This window comes from Colletotrichum costaricense (genome assembly GCF_030867565.1).
Source record: "Colletotrichum costaricense strain IMI 309622 chromosome Unknown Scaffold_12.1, whole genome shotgun sequence".
NCBI classification, from domain to species: Eukaryota; Fungi; Ascomycota; class Sordariomycetes; order Glomerellales; family Glomerellaceae; genus Colletotrichum; species Colletotrichum costaricense.
In genome coordinates, this window is record NW_026848241.1 from 892,805 (window position 1) to 905,720 (window position 12,916).

The 12,916-nt window shown below is 55.4% G+C and overlaps 5 protein-coding genes across 5 annotated transcripts; 1 reads left to right on the plus strand and 4 right to left on the minus strand.

The window, feature by feature from the left end:
* Nucleotides 1–344: 344 nt before the first annotated feature.
* On the plus strand, nt 345–2,246 carry CCOS01_11250 (uncharacterized protein; the record flags this gene model as incomplete). Its single annotated transcript, XM_060459403.1, has 5 exons — nt 345–425; nt 486–716; nt 773–884; nt 935–1,996; nt 2,059–2,246. The coding sequence occupies 5 exons, from the start codon at nt 345–347 to the stop codon at nt 2,244–2,246; spliced, it is 1,674 nt and encodes a 557-aa protein (XP_060310135.1).
* Nucleotides 2,247–2,300: 54 nt separating this feature from the next.
* CCOS01_11251 (acetylcholinesterase) lies at nt 2,301–4,562 on the minus strand (the record flags this gene model as incomplete). The annotated part of the gene is made up of 7 exons (XM_060459404.1): nt 2,301–2,807; nt 2,861–3,097; nt 3,157–3,253; nt 3,320–3,516; nt 3,584–3,811; nt 3,928–4,270; nt 4,321–4,562. The coding sequence occupies 7 exons, from the start codon at nt 4,560–4,562 to the stop codon at nt 2,301–2,303; spliced, it is 1,851 nt and encodes a 616-aa protein (XP_060310136.1).
* A 1,671-nt stretch (nt 4,563–6,233) lies between these two features.
* CCOS01_11252 (uncharacterized protein) lies at nt 6,234–7,438 on the minus strand (the record flags this gene model as incomplete). Its single annotated transcript, XM_060459405.1, has 2 exons — nt 6,234–7,302; nt 7,362–7,438. The coding sequence occupies 2 exons, from the start codon at nt 7,436–7,438 to the stop codon at nt 6,234–6,236; spliced, it is 1,146 nt and encodes a 381-aa protein (XP_060310137.1).
* A 1,201-nt stretch (nt 7,439–8,639) lies between these two features.
* On the minus strand, nt 8,640–9,056 carry CCOS01_11253 (stress responsive A/B Barrel domain-containing protein; the record flags this gene model as incomplete). The annotated part of the gene is made up of 2 exons (XM_060459406.1): nt 8,640–8,906; nt 8,991–9,056. The coding sequence occupies 2 exons, from the start codon at nt 9,054–9,056 to the stop codon at nt 8,640–8,642; spliced, it is 333 nt and encodes a 110-aa protein (XP_060310138.1).
* Nucleotides 9,057–10,314: 1,258 nt separating this feature from the next.
* CCOS01_11254 (uncharacterized protein) lies at nt 10,315–11,853 on the minus strand (the record flags this gene model as incomplete). Its single annotated transcript, XM_060459407.1, has 1 exon — nt 10,315–11,853. The coding sequence occupies one exon, from the start codon at nt 11,851–11,853 to the stop codon at nt 10,315–10,317; it is 1,539 nt and encodes a 512-aa protein (XP_060310139.1).
* Between the last annotated feature and the right edge of the window lie 1,063 nt (nt 11,854–12,916).

Genomic DNA, 12,916 nt, shown 5'->3' on the forward strand with positions numbered 1-12,916 from the left:
GAAAAGATTTCGGCGCCGAATGCTTATCCCAGTGGCTTCGATTTCCGGTTTAAGCCCTTGCCTTATTGTCTTGGGGCGGCATCGGAGCATTTCGCTGGGGTGGAAAAGCGACTAGGGGACTGACTAATTTCAACGGCGATATCGTCCGACGCAAACAGCGATAACTTAAGAGCTAAGAACCTTGTTACTCTTGCTCATGTCGCACACGTCACTTCGGTCGAATTCTCTTGATTGTAGGTTCGATTTTTGATTAAACACATGAGACTAAATTAATACTCATTCTGTATACAGATTGAATGCAGTTTTGCCAATTATAATGGGATTCATTCCAAGATACAACGACGATGACGACTTCGAATAAACGCCCAAGCAGCGAGCCGCAATGGCTCAAGACATCCATCGATGTTCTCCAAGCGATAAAGCTAGTATGTCCAACTCACAAATTCATCCTTTTTCTGTAAAAGCAGCTCACTCATCTCGAACAGGCTGCGTCCCAGACGGCTCCGAAACTCCTCAGTTCGTGGCTTTACGTGCCCGCGGGCATCATGGTCATGCTGGCCGCTTGCTTCGGCGTAAGCGTCTTCTTCGACGCCGTCGGCGTTTCTTTCCCTGCCTCTGTGGCCTGTTTGATTCTGCTCTTCTTCGGTCTGTTGTTGTCGGAGCTGGCACTGGGAAACCACAAGACGAGAGCAATCGTTGCCGTCATTGATGTGCCAGTAAGTTATTGCAATGCGATTGACAATGTTGGAAGCTAGTCGCTAATGGACCTCAGGCGGGATGGTCTCTCCGTTGGATCAACATCTTCTTCACACCATCCTTCATCATGCTGCCTTTGAGTCCCTCAATCGGCATCGTTGAAGTCATGAAGATTATTGCCGTCTTCAGTGAGTACCCCTTCTTCAATCCAATGTTTCGTGGACCTAACACCCCTCAGTCATTGGCTTCATCGTCATGATGGCGCTCGCCGCATACCTCACCCGCGGCCTCCAACTCCTCCTCGGCTCGTCCAAACGCGCAATGACAGAGCGCGCAGAAGAAATGGGCAATGAGACCGACGAGATTCCCTTCGCCGACACCCCTCCGCGAATTGACTCCGTCCCGGGCTCCCGCACCATCTCCGCAGCCCCGTCCTCACTTTCACTCAACACCCTCGCTCCGCCGCCACCCTCCCAAAACGCCTCACACAACTTCCTCCCATCAGCAACATCATCCCCCACGAGAGTGACCGAAATTAACGTCGATCTTCCCTCCTCTCCGCCAACACCACCTCTCCCACCACAGGACCCCGTCCCCCCGCCACGCTCCCAGCTCTGGGCAGCCTGGATATGCGGTCACCTCAACTGGGTTCTCTACGCCTCCATCTTCACCTTCGTCGGTGTTCCCCTATACTACACAACAGGCTACGCCATGCCCCTCCACCTAAGCCTCATCCTCCTCGTCTACTTCGCCGCCATGTCCGTCCCCGCAAACTGGAGGCAATATCTCCACCCCGTTCTCGTAACCGCCCTCTTCTCTGTCCTCGGCATCTGGGCTCTCGCCGCCATCCGAGGCGCAGGCCTCTTTGAGACGCTCCGATCCTTCCGCACGGGAGCGAATTACACATACCTCTGGCTCCACGCCAAGAACCCGGAAGGCCGCCTCCCCGGCGCCGGCGACATCTTCAGCACAGTCCTTGACGCGAGTATTGTATCGCTCGCGCTGCCGATGTACCAATACCGCCGTGAGCTGAAGCAGAATTTTGTGGCGATCGTGCTGCCCAACATCCTCATGTCGATAGGCTGCCTCTTCTCGTACCCCAAGATCTGCTTCGCCATCGGCATCAGTGCAGAAAGGTCTCTCGCGTTTGCGTCGCGGAGTCTGACGCTTGCGCTGGCTCTACCTGCAACGGAGAACTTGGGTGGTGATTTGAATACCGTGGCTGCGGTAGCTATCATGAGCGGTATTGTTGGTGTGCTAGTTGGCCAGCGGATGTTGGCCTGGATGAAGATTCCAGAAGGTAAGAGGCTGCCCACTGTGAGCGATGAAATAAGTGAACATGAGCAACTTACAGGAAGACAGATGACTACATCACCCGTGGCGTCACACTCGGAGCCAACTCCTCAGCCATCGCCACCGCTCTCCTCTTGCGAACCGATCCCCGTGCTGCGGCGCTATCAAGCTTGTCAATGAGCTTATTCGGCACCATCACCGTCCTGTTCACATCCATCCCGCCCATCGCAAGTGTAATTAAGTCGCTGGTAACATGATATTTGGATTATGCTACAATATCACTCATCACAGCTAGGCGCCTCGAGTATCGTCTACGCTGGAATGCTAGGAGCCAACCCCTTCCAAAACTCACACCTGGCACCACGCCCACCCTCCCATACATCCGCAGGGACAACCCGGATATCATTCACCTGTCCCGGCGCCATAAACTGCGTAACCCGCGCCCCCCACGAAGTCGTAAACTCGTACGGAACGCCGCCCGTCTGGTTCAGGTTTACCTGCTTCGGTGCCTCCTCCGTCCAGACAGGCCACTTGCTCGCCCCATTCTCGGCGCCCGCGTCGGCACCGGAAGCTCCGTTGGCGATATCATTGCTGATGGAGGGGTCATCGCCCGTGATGAAGTTACCCCAGATCTTGCGGAAGGCGAGGACAATGCCCGGGCCCTGGTTCGGTGTCGCGGGGCCAAAGTAGCCTGGGATGTCGGCCGTGTGCCAGGCAAAGGGGACGGAGTACTGGTAGTGCCACGACGACTTTGGCGACGTGAAGGCGTCGGAGAGCCAGTAGCTGGGGCACACGAATGTTGCCTCGGCGTAGATGTTCTATTGCAGTTGTGTTAGACTTAGGGCCACGAGACATGGCAAGAATTCCTTACGTTTGCTCTCTGCTGTTGTCCGGTCCCAGATTGGCTCACGTCAAGGGCCGTAAGCCCCGTCAACCCGTTCGTCTCGAAGCGGGTATCGTTCGCGCCTGTCTTTGTTGGATTTGCGGCGAGGATCTCGTCGATTTGGCCCGCCGAGAGGTTGGGGAACTCGAGCTTCAGCCAGGACGTCAAGTCTGCGACGCTGACGATGTTGGGCGGGGTGAGGAGAGGTCCTTCATTGGCGTTATGCTTGCAAGGCTCGTCAGTTGCCGGCCAAGAACGTGGAGCTTCGTGGGGAGGATACTCACACCGACGAGGAGACGCTCTCCATTGACTCTTTTTTGCTTCATCTGCTCAGTCGGGAGGCTCTTGATGTATACGCCGTCCGTCACAGGGTAGAAAGCCCTGTCGTCGTCCAGTTAGCCGCGTTCAGGAAGGGCGAACCGCATGTCCTGAAAATCGATTACTTACCAGAACCCATACGGCTGTTCAAACGTGGTATTCGCACTAGCAAGCTGCAGCGTCATACTATCCTTCCCACGAAGACACGCAAGAACATCGACAGACGACGAGCACCCCGCCTTCTCGGCAAATGCCTGGTATCGCGCCGTCGGAAACGCCGCGTCATAGTCATAATGGAAGGGAAGATACGGCGAAGCAGCGATCCCCTAGCATCGAAATCGAGTCAGCCAATCATCACCACAGGCTTCCACCCCACAGCCTGTCAAAACTTACGTTCTTGAAGAGCGTCGTCCCCAGACTAGCGTCCACGGCGAGAGTGTGATACATCACCGACCCGGCGCCCGCCGACTCCCCCGCAATCGTGACCTTTCCACGATTTCCGCCAAACAGGTCGATGAAGCGCTGGACCCAAGCAAGCGCAAAAGCCTGGTCCAGAAGTCCCGCGTTCACGACACCGCGAGCCTTGACGTCCGCAGAGGAAAGGAACCCTAACGCGCCGAGCTGTACATCGTTAGTATGCTGTCTCTCAACAGATCTCTCTCACCCACCACCAAATCCCGGGAGAAGAATAGACAGATAACCCCCGCAAAAAGATACGGAAAAGCAAAAGAACATACCCGGTACTGAATCACAACAGCCACAAACCCACCCTCATTCGCCCCAATAATCTCCGACATGTCAATCCTCCCATCACCGTAGCCGTACCCGCCGCCGTGGATGTACACCATCACCGGCAAATCCTTGGCGTCGGCGGGCGCGTACACGTTTAGGAAGAGACAATCTTCGTCACCGGGGATGAAGGGGAGACCCGGGACGGCGGGGTAGTTTTGCGGGCAGATGGGGCCGAATTCGGTTGCTGCCGTCACCGGGACCGCGCCACCGGTGACCGTGTCGTTAGATGAAGGGAGACGAGGCGGTTGCCAGCGCTGTGAACCCGTCGGCGGAGCTGCGTAGCGGATGCTGGAGGGGTTTAAGTAGACGTCTACGAGACAAATAGACAAACATCTTACCCTTTCCAGATATTGAGGCCGCTGGTGGCGTTGTTGTAGCCTTCATACTTGGCGTAGCCCAAATCTACAATTAGCGAAGAAGGCTGCCGCTGAGGAACATCGCCCAGACCCCGCGTGTCGACAAGCAGTCGATCCAAAAACGTGGCCGCCGCATCCTGCGATGTAGACGAGGGAAAGGCGCCCGAGAGGCAGGGCGCAATAAGTCCCGCGACGACTAGCGGTAGAGTCCTGAAGAGGCGCATACTTTATGGGTGAGCGAATGTGATGTTCGACGTACCGCGAACGAGTGACGGTGACGGGATCCGAAGGGAGGGAAGCTAGCCGTATAAGGACCTCGCAGAATGAAATCTCAAAGTCCTCCTCCGTCGTAGATTGCATGTTCACATAAGCGGCAATATGCCGCACCAGTTATTGAAGTTGACTAATACCGGCCGGGGGGACATCTCCGTCACGATTCACCTTATTTTGAGTTTCCTTACCCGCACTGACTACCTAAACAAGCAGTCCAGGAAGGCCGGAACGCTAACGAAAACCTGGTTTGTTAATATAGACCAATATGCGTAAACCCCGTTCCATGAACCCCAAGCCATTCTTCCCCGTTAATATCCAACAGCCGAGTCAATCGTAGCACGGTCCCCGATGCTTCGCGAATAGGGGAGGGGGGACTCTCGGTCCGTGCCATAATTCCCTGAATCGAGTCAAGCTTGTCCAATGTTTGCTGACCTCGTTTGCTGTACGGGTGATGCGATGAACAGCGGGGGAGCCACTGGGGGAGGGCATGTCAGCGTCACATCGGGTCGTGGTATGGACCTCTCTGGCGAAGACGGCAGCTTCCTATCCGTAGAAACCGAGCTTTAAGAATGCGGAATACGAGGAGTAGAAGCGAGATGCCGACTTTACTACCTCTATGCAGTTGCTTTCCTATACTGCCTAAGGTACACAGGTATCAATATTAGGCCAACTGCTCAGGTTTCAATCAAGTAGTAGTAAGATAAAATTCTGCGGCGTAGAACAGCATGCAACAGAAGCAGACTTGAACTTCAAACAGACAACGCTCTCCGAGGTGAGCTCTTGAGACTCGTTGAATACAGCACAGTCGTACAACGTGGAAACGCAAAGACAAAAAACTCCCGAAAGGCAACGGAAGTAAAAAGGCACCGGCTATCCAAATGATATGTGCTGCTTACCTTATATTATCGAACCCAAGTTCTCAGAAACCCACAACTTACAAGCTAGAACCCATCCCTATATGACTATAGAGCTCCCTTGAGCATTAGAGTTCAATCTCCACACAAAAAAAGGATCCTGAAGAGCAAGGCCGCATCCCCTGAACCTCCCTTCGTCCGAACATCTGTCCGTAGACGCCATGCGCGATCGACCGCGGAGCCACCGTCTCGATAAGAAGCAGAAGTATTCTACCCATCGTATTGTTGATCTGTCCCGGGCTTCCCCCCACTCGTCCTACAGTCTCCCGCAGGATCTCCCCGATACACACTAGGTGCGGGGTCTCACGCCGTCTCCGACAGCGTTCCCGCGCCTAGGGCGCCGTGCGCCACGGAGTCGGACGGCCGGGGCCGAGTGACATGCCCCACGCCGGTGATCCAGTGATGCTGCTGTTGAAGAAGTGCCTTAATAATACAGTACCTTGAGTCTTGATACTCCAGTCACTGCAAGACCAAACGCGACAAGTCATAATCAGTAGCTCGCATTGTCTTAGTCGAACCTAGGCCATTCATAATCCAGCCAAATCAATTGCAATCCCAGCAACAAACCCGTCCAAATCATGCTGGCGGAGTCTTTAGCCCGCCAGTTTTCTTCCCAAAGTTATTTCCCAACGTCATGAACCGTATATAATCATCCGCGTACCTTTGTCTTCGCCTATTTGATCAAATAAGAAAGGAAACCGGGGTGCCTCATTTCCGCTCCTCAAAGTAGAACTTGCCGAGCTTGTCGCCGCCACCCTGAGGGCTACCAAGCGCGTTGTTACCTAGGCGTGCCTCGCCCCCATCAAGTCGCTCCCTAAGAAGACGCTCTGCGGTATCACGAGCTGTTGGCGTCGTGGCGGAGTTAGCTTGAGAAGATTGCTGGGGGAGCTGGGAAGCAGGGACAGGTGGCTTGTTGGTGGTGTCGACGTACATTTCGTCGCTAGGTACACCGGCACCATCATTGGTCGTACCATCCATCATCCTCGCATCCCGTCTTTCCTGCATTGCGGCCGCGCTGGTGGGAGTATCACCGCCCATTGTGACGTCGCGGGCCCGCTGCGTCGGCAAGCCGTCACTCAGACCAGAGGCACTTCGCTCCAGACCCCAGATACCGGCCTGGCCAGCGACTCCAGGAATGGGGCGACGCTGGTAAATGGGACCAGACACGGTGCTGTTGGCGCCCTCGCCGAAACCAACAAGGCTGGCGGATCCATCGTCGCTCATGCGGTCGTCGTAGCCTCCGGTGGACCCAGCCGTCTGGTCCTCGTCCATGCGTTCAGGCTCGGCGCCCATACTGGTAACCGAGTCGGCCTCGCGGTAGTTGGTATCCATGCTGAACATGTCCTCATCCTGCTCGCCAGGTGCGGTGCGAGTCTCGTTGTCGTCACCGACATAGCTCTCAGTCGCGCTGGCGGTACCGACAGTGCTCATCTTAGTAACAGCGGTGGGTTGGCCATGGGCATCAAAGTATGCGGGTGTGAGGTGAGTGTTGGGCGGGTAGTTGGCAGGGAAGCCGGTGGAGGTGGGGGTCGTCTGAGGAGAGATTGAGGAACCGGCATTCTGCTGGTGCGGCGGGGCGCGCAGAGTCGAGACTCGCTCTAGACCGGCGAGGCGGGAGATTCTGTCGGCGCGCTCGGCCTCGAGGCTCGTTGTAGAGGGGTGGTGAGCGTGGCCGCGGACACCGGCGGGACCCTGGGGAAAGTGGCCTCGGTGACCATCTTTGATAGCGGTGGTAGAGAGGGCAGAAAGGGAGGTCGTGGCGCTCGTGGGGGTGCCGCTGTGTGGGGAGATATTAGCTTGGGAATCAAGTGGGAGAGAGGAGGCGAGACAGCGTACGGCATCTCAGATGGAGTATCCGGGTTGGAGGTGGGAGGAGGGAGGTTGATGAAGGTAGGACGCGGTGCTTGCGCCATGGCTGCTAGATTTGACGTTGGTGTCTGGGATGAAGCGAAAGGGTGTCGATGAGGTCGATAGCGGAAGCCGTCGACGTTATATGTGTCGATATTCGGACCGAGATGTGCTCGTAATCGGTTGCTCGTAAGTAGTAGATGCTCTTCGGGCAGAGATGGTTTGGGGGTGCTTCGCGGTAGACGATAGTTAAACGGCGGAAACTATCGGGTATCGTCGTCGGGTGTGTAGGTGGGCGTTACCTCCAGAGCCAGACAATGGTGTTGGAATGGTGGTATCTAGCACAGAGTCGAATGGGTATCGCAAAGGGAGCAATTCGCATGTGCGCTTCTTGTCGTCGTGTGAAGAAGAAAGGGTGACGAGGTGTGGCCGGAATGTGCAGAGTTCCAAGTTGGGTGAAGAAAGCCAAGTGACTGGATGTTGGACGTTCGCGTCAGGCAGGTGTGACAGGGAGACACTGAGGTTGGTCCCCTGAAGTCATGAAAGTGAAGCGCCCCAAGGTCAAGGTACTTGGGCTGTTCGTACCGAATGAGGTGGGAAAGCAAGGCAAGCGCTGGGCGTGGGTGGGTACCTTCCTTAGAAGCTACTCAAGGTACGTACAATAGGTAGACAGTGGGAGAGCAGACACGCAGAAGGAACAGCAGGAGCAGAAAGAGCAGGAGCAAGGCGGGGGAGGGGAAGAGCACGCAGCAGGCGGGGGGACCAACGATGGGCAGGAACGGGGACGGTGACGGAGCGTCGGGTGGGCAGAGCACCTCAGGGCAAGGCAAGAGCACTGGGCAATGTCCCTTCCTCCCTGGACCTGCCCGCGCTACCAATGACGTAGACCCCGGTACCTTGAGTGCCCCGCTTACATCACCGGGAGAAGACACGTTCTACGAGCTTTGATTGGTTTATAAGACTTCTGTCGCGATTGGACCCCACCTATTTTGGACCCCTCAGGCTGGGAAAAAGGTACGAAGTGCATGTATCTTTTTGTGAATAAGAGACCCTGAATGCTTCTCCTCCACGTCCCTGCATCTCCTTCCCGTTGCGTGGGTTCGTTCTGTATGATGTTCATTTCCCATTTGCCTAACCCATGTACAATGATGGCATTTCATTCCATGCGATAGTCTCCTGTGCAGTTCACGTGTACAGTATTCGTACATACGAGCTGGATTCCAGGGTTTGAGACAAGATACTGCCCATCCTCTGAGTTACGGCATCTCAAAAAACACCCGGCTTAAAATCAGTCACCCTCGCCTTGATAATAGCCGACCCAACCTGCTTCATAAACGCCTGGTGCGCAGGGTCCTTGTGAAGGTAATAATCGCGGTCCTCAACGCTCTCGAACTCGGCCACAAAAATGTGCGTGATGCCGTCCTGCAGACCCTCGGGGCTACAATCGAGGCCGCCGACCAGAGACTTGATGTACGACTTGCTAGACGTCGGGTGGATACAATTCTCCTTGAGCGCCAACATGGAATCGCACATCTGTGTTTAGCGTCAGCCTGTGCTTCTGCAGTCAAGCTATTAAGCTCCCTGACACCAGTTCCGCAGGGTTGTGGCCAAACATACCGTCTTGACCTCCTCTGCTGGAATGAGCTCCTTGAACTGGAACTGGACAACGTGGATGACGGTCATTCTGAATATCAAGAGTGGGTTATGCAAGCGGGGGCATAAAGGATGAAGTTTAGATAAAGTAGATTCGAGCGGACCTTGGGTTGTTGATCAGTCGTTTTGGCTTCCCGTCCTCACCCCGCCTCTTGTTCAACGCGGGTGGAGTGCGGAACGGCGGGGCATCGCCATCTCATCCGTCATCGTCCCGTCTTGATGCGGGGTGACCTTCGGCCAATCATACATGCGAACCACAACCACCCGGCTGGTCCTCAATTGACCAACATCCACGCCTAATTGAGAGGCATGCATAAATGCACCGTGTAAGGGGTATTAAGGTGCTGTGTACTGGCGATGTACTCTCCCAAGTCTATCTTGTCTCCGGGTTCACGCTCCAAGATGCCTAGTATATCGTGTGGATGCAGAGTCACGTGTGGCTGCGCTAATCTCCAGCCGGGCCTTAGGAAGATGGGTTTCACCATTTGCTCATGAGAAAAGCATTGTCTCTCGCATGGCCTTGGTTTTGTCATCGGTGCCGTCAGCCTCTTGGAAGCGTTTCTCAAATGACTCTTTGATCTTGTTTCAGTCTCTACAGTCATCCTTCGATTGAGTGCCTGACACGGGCTGCCACCAATGATATATGTATCTTGTGGACAACTGTTGTGGATCGGTGCTTTTGATATTATCACATCGTTTTCGATACCCATGTGTTCCAAGTATCAATCGATTCATCGCTGAATACGACCGGACACGTGCAATGCGGTGACCACCAACACTTCTTTCTCATCGATGTTCATTCATAAAAACTAGAAACCATCGAGAGGGACTAAAGATTCGACCAGGCCAGTCTTGAAAGAATCAATGAATACGACCCCGAACAGAGTATCGACTATCGTTCGCGGTCTTTCAAATCAGTGACAATGCTGTGCCTTTAATGGATATTAAACGTTGAGATGCGTACAATAGTTCACGTATACGAGAGGAACTTAAGTTAACTGTTATACGAAGAAATGGCTCGAGCTATCGGGACCCTTGATCAAAAACATTTTGAAGTAATAATTTTCATTATTCTATCTCTTCCCCATCTCCTCCCCTCTCTTCCTCATTACAGAACCATCATCCATGGTCTTCCTCGCCAATTTTATCACCAAATCTATTCCAGCTCATCATACGAGAGCATTCAATACAAAGGAAAAATCCTTCTCACATCAAGCTTTTGCTGTTAAGCCTGTGCCACCAAACTTATGCTCGATCATGGTATCCCTAAACCACTGCAGGGTCCAGATTACAAGAACACAAGCATACCAATAGCAACCGCACCAAGAACGCTCATAAGCGGCATCACACTGACAGCCATCAGAGCGGGCTCGCCGGCCGTCACCACGGCGGTGGGAGACGTGGTGCCGGGGCGGGTGCCGCTGACGGTGGTGGGGACGGCTGGAGTGGTCGCGGGAGAGCTGCCGGCGGGAGGGTTGGTGGGGTTGGAGGGAGGGTTGGAGGCAGGGGGGTTCGCGGGAGGCTGCGCGGGAGGGCTGGCAGGGGGGTTGGAAGGAGGGCTGGCAGGGGGGTTCGAAGGAGGGTTGGAAGGAGGGTTTGAAGGAGGGTTGCTAGGAGGGTTGCTAGGAGGGTTGCTAGGAGGGTTGCTAGGAGGGTTGGAAGGAGGGTTGCTGGGCGGGTTGGAAGGAGGGTTGCTAGGAGGGTTGCTAGGAGGGTTGCTAGGCGGGCTGGAAGGGTTGGCGGGAGGGTTTGACGGGTTGCTGGGAGGGTTCGACGGGTTGGTAGGAGGGTTGCTGGGGTTCGTAGGCGGGTTGACAGGAGGCGAGGCCGGGTTCGAGGGCTTCGTGACCAAAGTCGAGCCACCAGGGCCAGTAGGGGTAGGAGTTCCCTGGCGGGTGAAGGACGAAGTAGTAGTCGTGGTGACGGTGCTGCAGACGGCGTTGTTGCAGGTAGTGTACGTCTTTGTAAGGGTCGAGCAATCAGTGTAGAAGGGTGCCTGGGTGCTCGTGGCGGGAACGTAGACTGGGCGCGTGTAGGTCGAGCAGGTGCCGTTGAAGTTGCAGCGAGTGATGGTCGTCACTGTCGGGGGAGTGACGACAGGGGGAAGGGGGTAGGTGATTGTGGTGACGGGCTTGCAGTAGCCGTTGTAGCAGGAGGTGATCGTCACGCAAGGGGGCAGGGTGATGACATTGCAAGTGCCGTTGAAGTTGCAGGTGGTGGTTGTCACCGGGGGAGGGATGGTGATAGGGGCGGTCCCGTTGGGGAACACGGGAGGAGCAGTGACGGTGGGATCAACCGGGACGGGGATGACGGTGGTGCTATTATTGGGAAGGGTCACGGTAGAACTGGTAAGGGTAGGAAGAACGCCGGGGTCGGTGGTGTTGAGGGCCGAGGTCGTGAGGATGGTAGAGGTCACCACGTCGGTGGTGGTGGTCGACGTGGTGGGGACGCCGGGGTCCGAGGACGTCGAGTCGGTAGAAGTCGAGGTCTCGGTGGTGCTCGGGACGGTGCTGGCGCCGCTGCTGAGAGTAGAATCCGTGGTGACCGAGGTGCTCGTGGGAGCAATAACCGTGACGGTAGAGCTGCCGACGCTGGTCGCGATGGAGGTGCCGGTGGAAGCCGTGCTGCTAGAGCTAGCGGAGGAGGTCAGAGTGGTGGTGGTGCCGCCGCCGGTGACCGTGGTCGTGGGGTTAGCCACGGTGACGGTGGTGCTGGGCGTCACGGTCGTAGTCGGAGCGACGACGGTGGTCGAGGTGGTCGACTGGCCGTTGACACCGGCCAAGAGGGCGGCACCCGCGGCGAGGCGGATAATGGCGGGAGAAACCATCTTGATGGTTTGTAGATGTAAGCGAGAGTGGTGGTTGGTTCTGTTTGACTAGACTCTTGATCTTGAGCTAGAGAAAACGAAAGACGAAAGCGAATGTTGAAGCAGAAGCTCAGAGAGAAGAGGGGGGCGTTGAAGATGTGTTTGCTGTGATGAGGATAAGAAGAAAGGACTGATATCGGCTGGGTTCAAGGAGACTTGATATAGCCGTTGACCGTGTGGTGCAAGTCTGCCCATCCTCCTGAGAACATTACCGAGAACGTAGGTGGGACCATGCAGGAACAGTTCGTGAGCTCCATACAAAGTGGATAATCTTTGGCCAAGAGCATCGTGAAAATTCAGAGATCTCGAATATGGCTGCATGCGGCAAAAGATGTTGCGAGCTCCTCGTGCACTCTGCCAGTTCGGACCGTTTTGGCGTACGCCATAGTGGGCAGTTGGGACTGGCAGTTGGACGGATGTGGTAAGAAGAAGAGGTATTTTTGGGATGAACCTGTAAGCGAGCATGGCTTACACGCGAGTGGTCCAGGGAAGATAGTTGCGCCGGGCGAGGTACGGAACCAGGGGAGAAGAGCATTTCGTCGGATCCGGATAGATCAGAGGCAAGTGCGGTGGGTTTGGTGAGGTAGTTGTTCAGAGTGAGACATTGCGCGATGGATCTGGTGGATATCTTCAGGCGTGAGGAATGTTGGTGATCGCTGCGACTCTGCGCGAGGCGATTCAGAGTGAGACAAGACTGGCGAGGGGAAACGGAAGGCGACTGCAATCCAGGGCAACGAGAGGGACAAGCCAGCGTATCCGTACGGCCCGGATCATGTCTCTTCGGCGCCGAAGACAGCCTTGCTCACGTCCAAGCCCTATGAGAACGTCATCGCCACTGTCTCGCCGTGAGACAGCCGGTTCCCGAAGTCCGGTGGACTCAGCATTCCAGCCTGGTCCCGGGACGATTGTCCATGGGGAAGGAGATGTATTGTTCAGTCATCAACTGCCGCTCATGGTATCCCGGAGGAAATTCTGGTGGATTCCTTCGTGTCCATCATAAACTACAAGCTTAAAGACCTAGTAA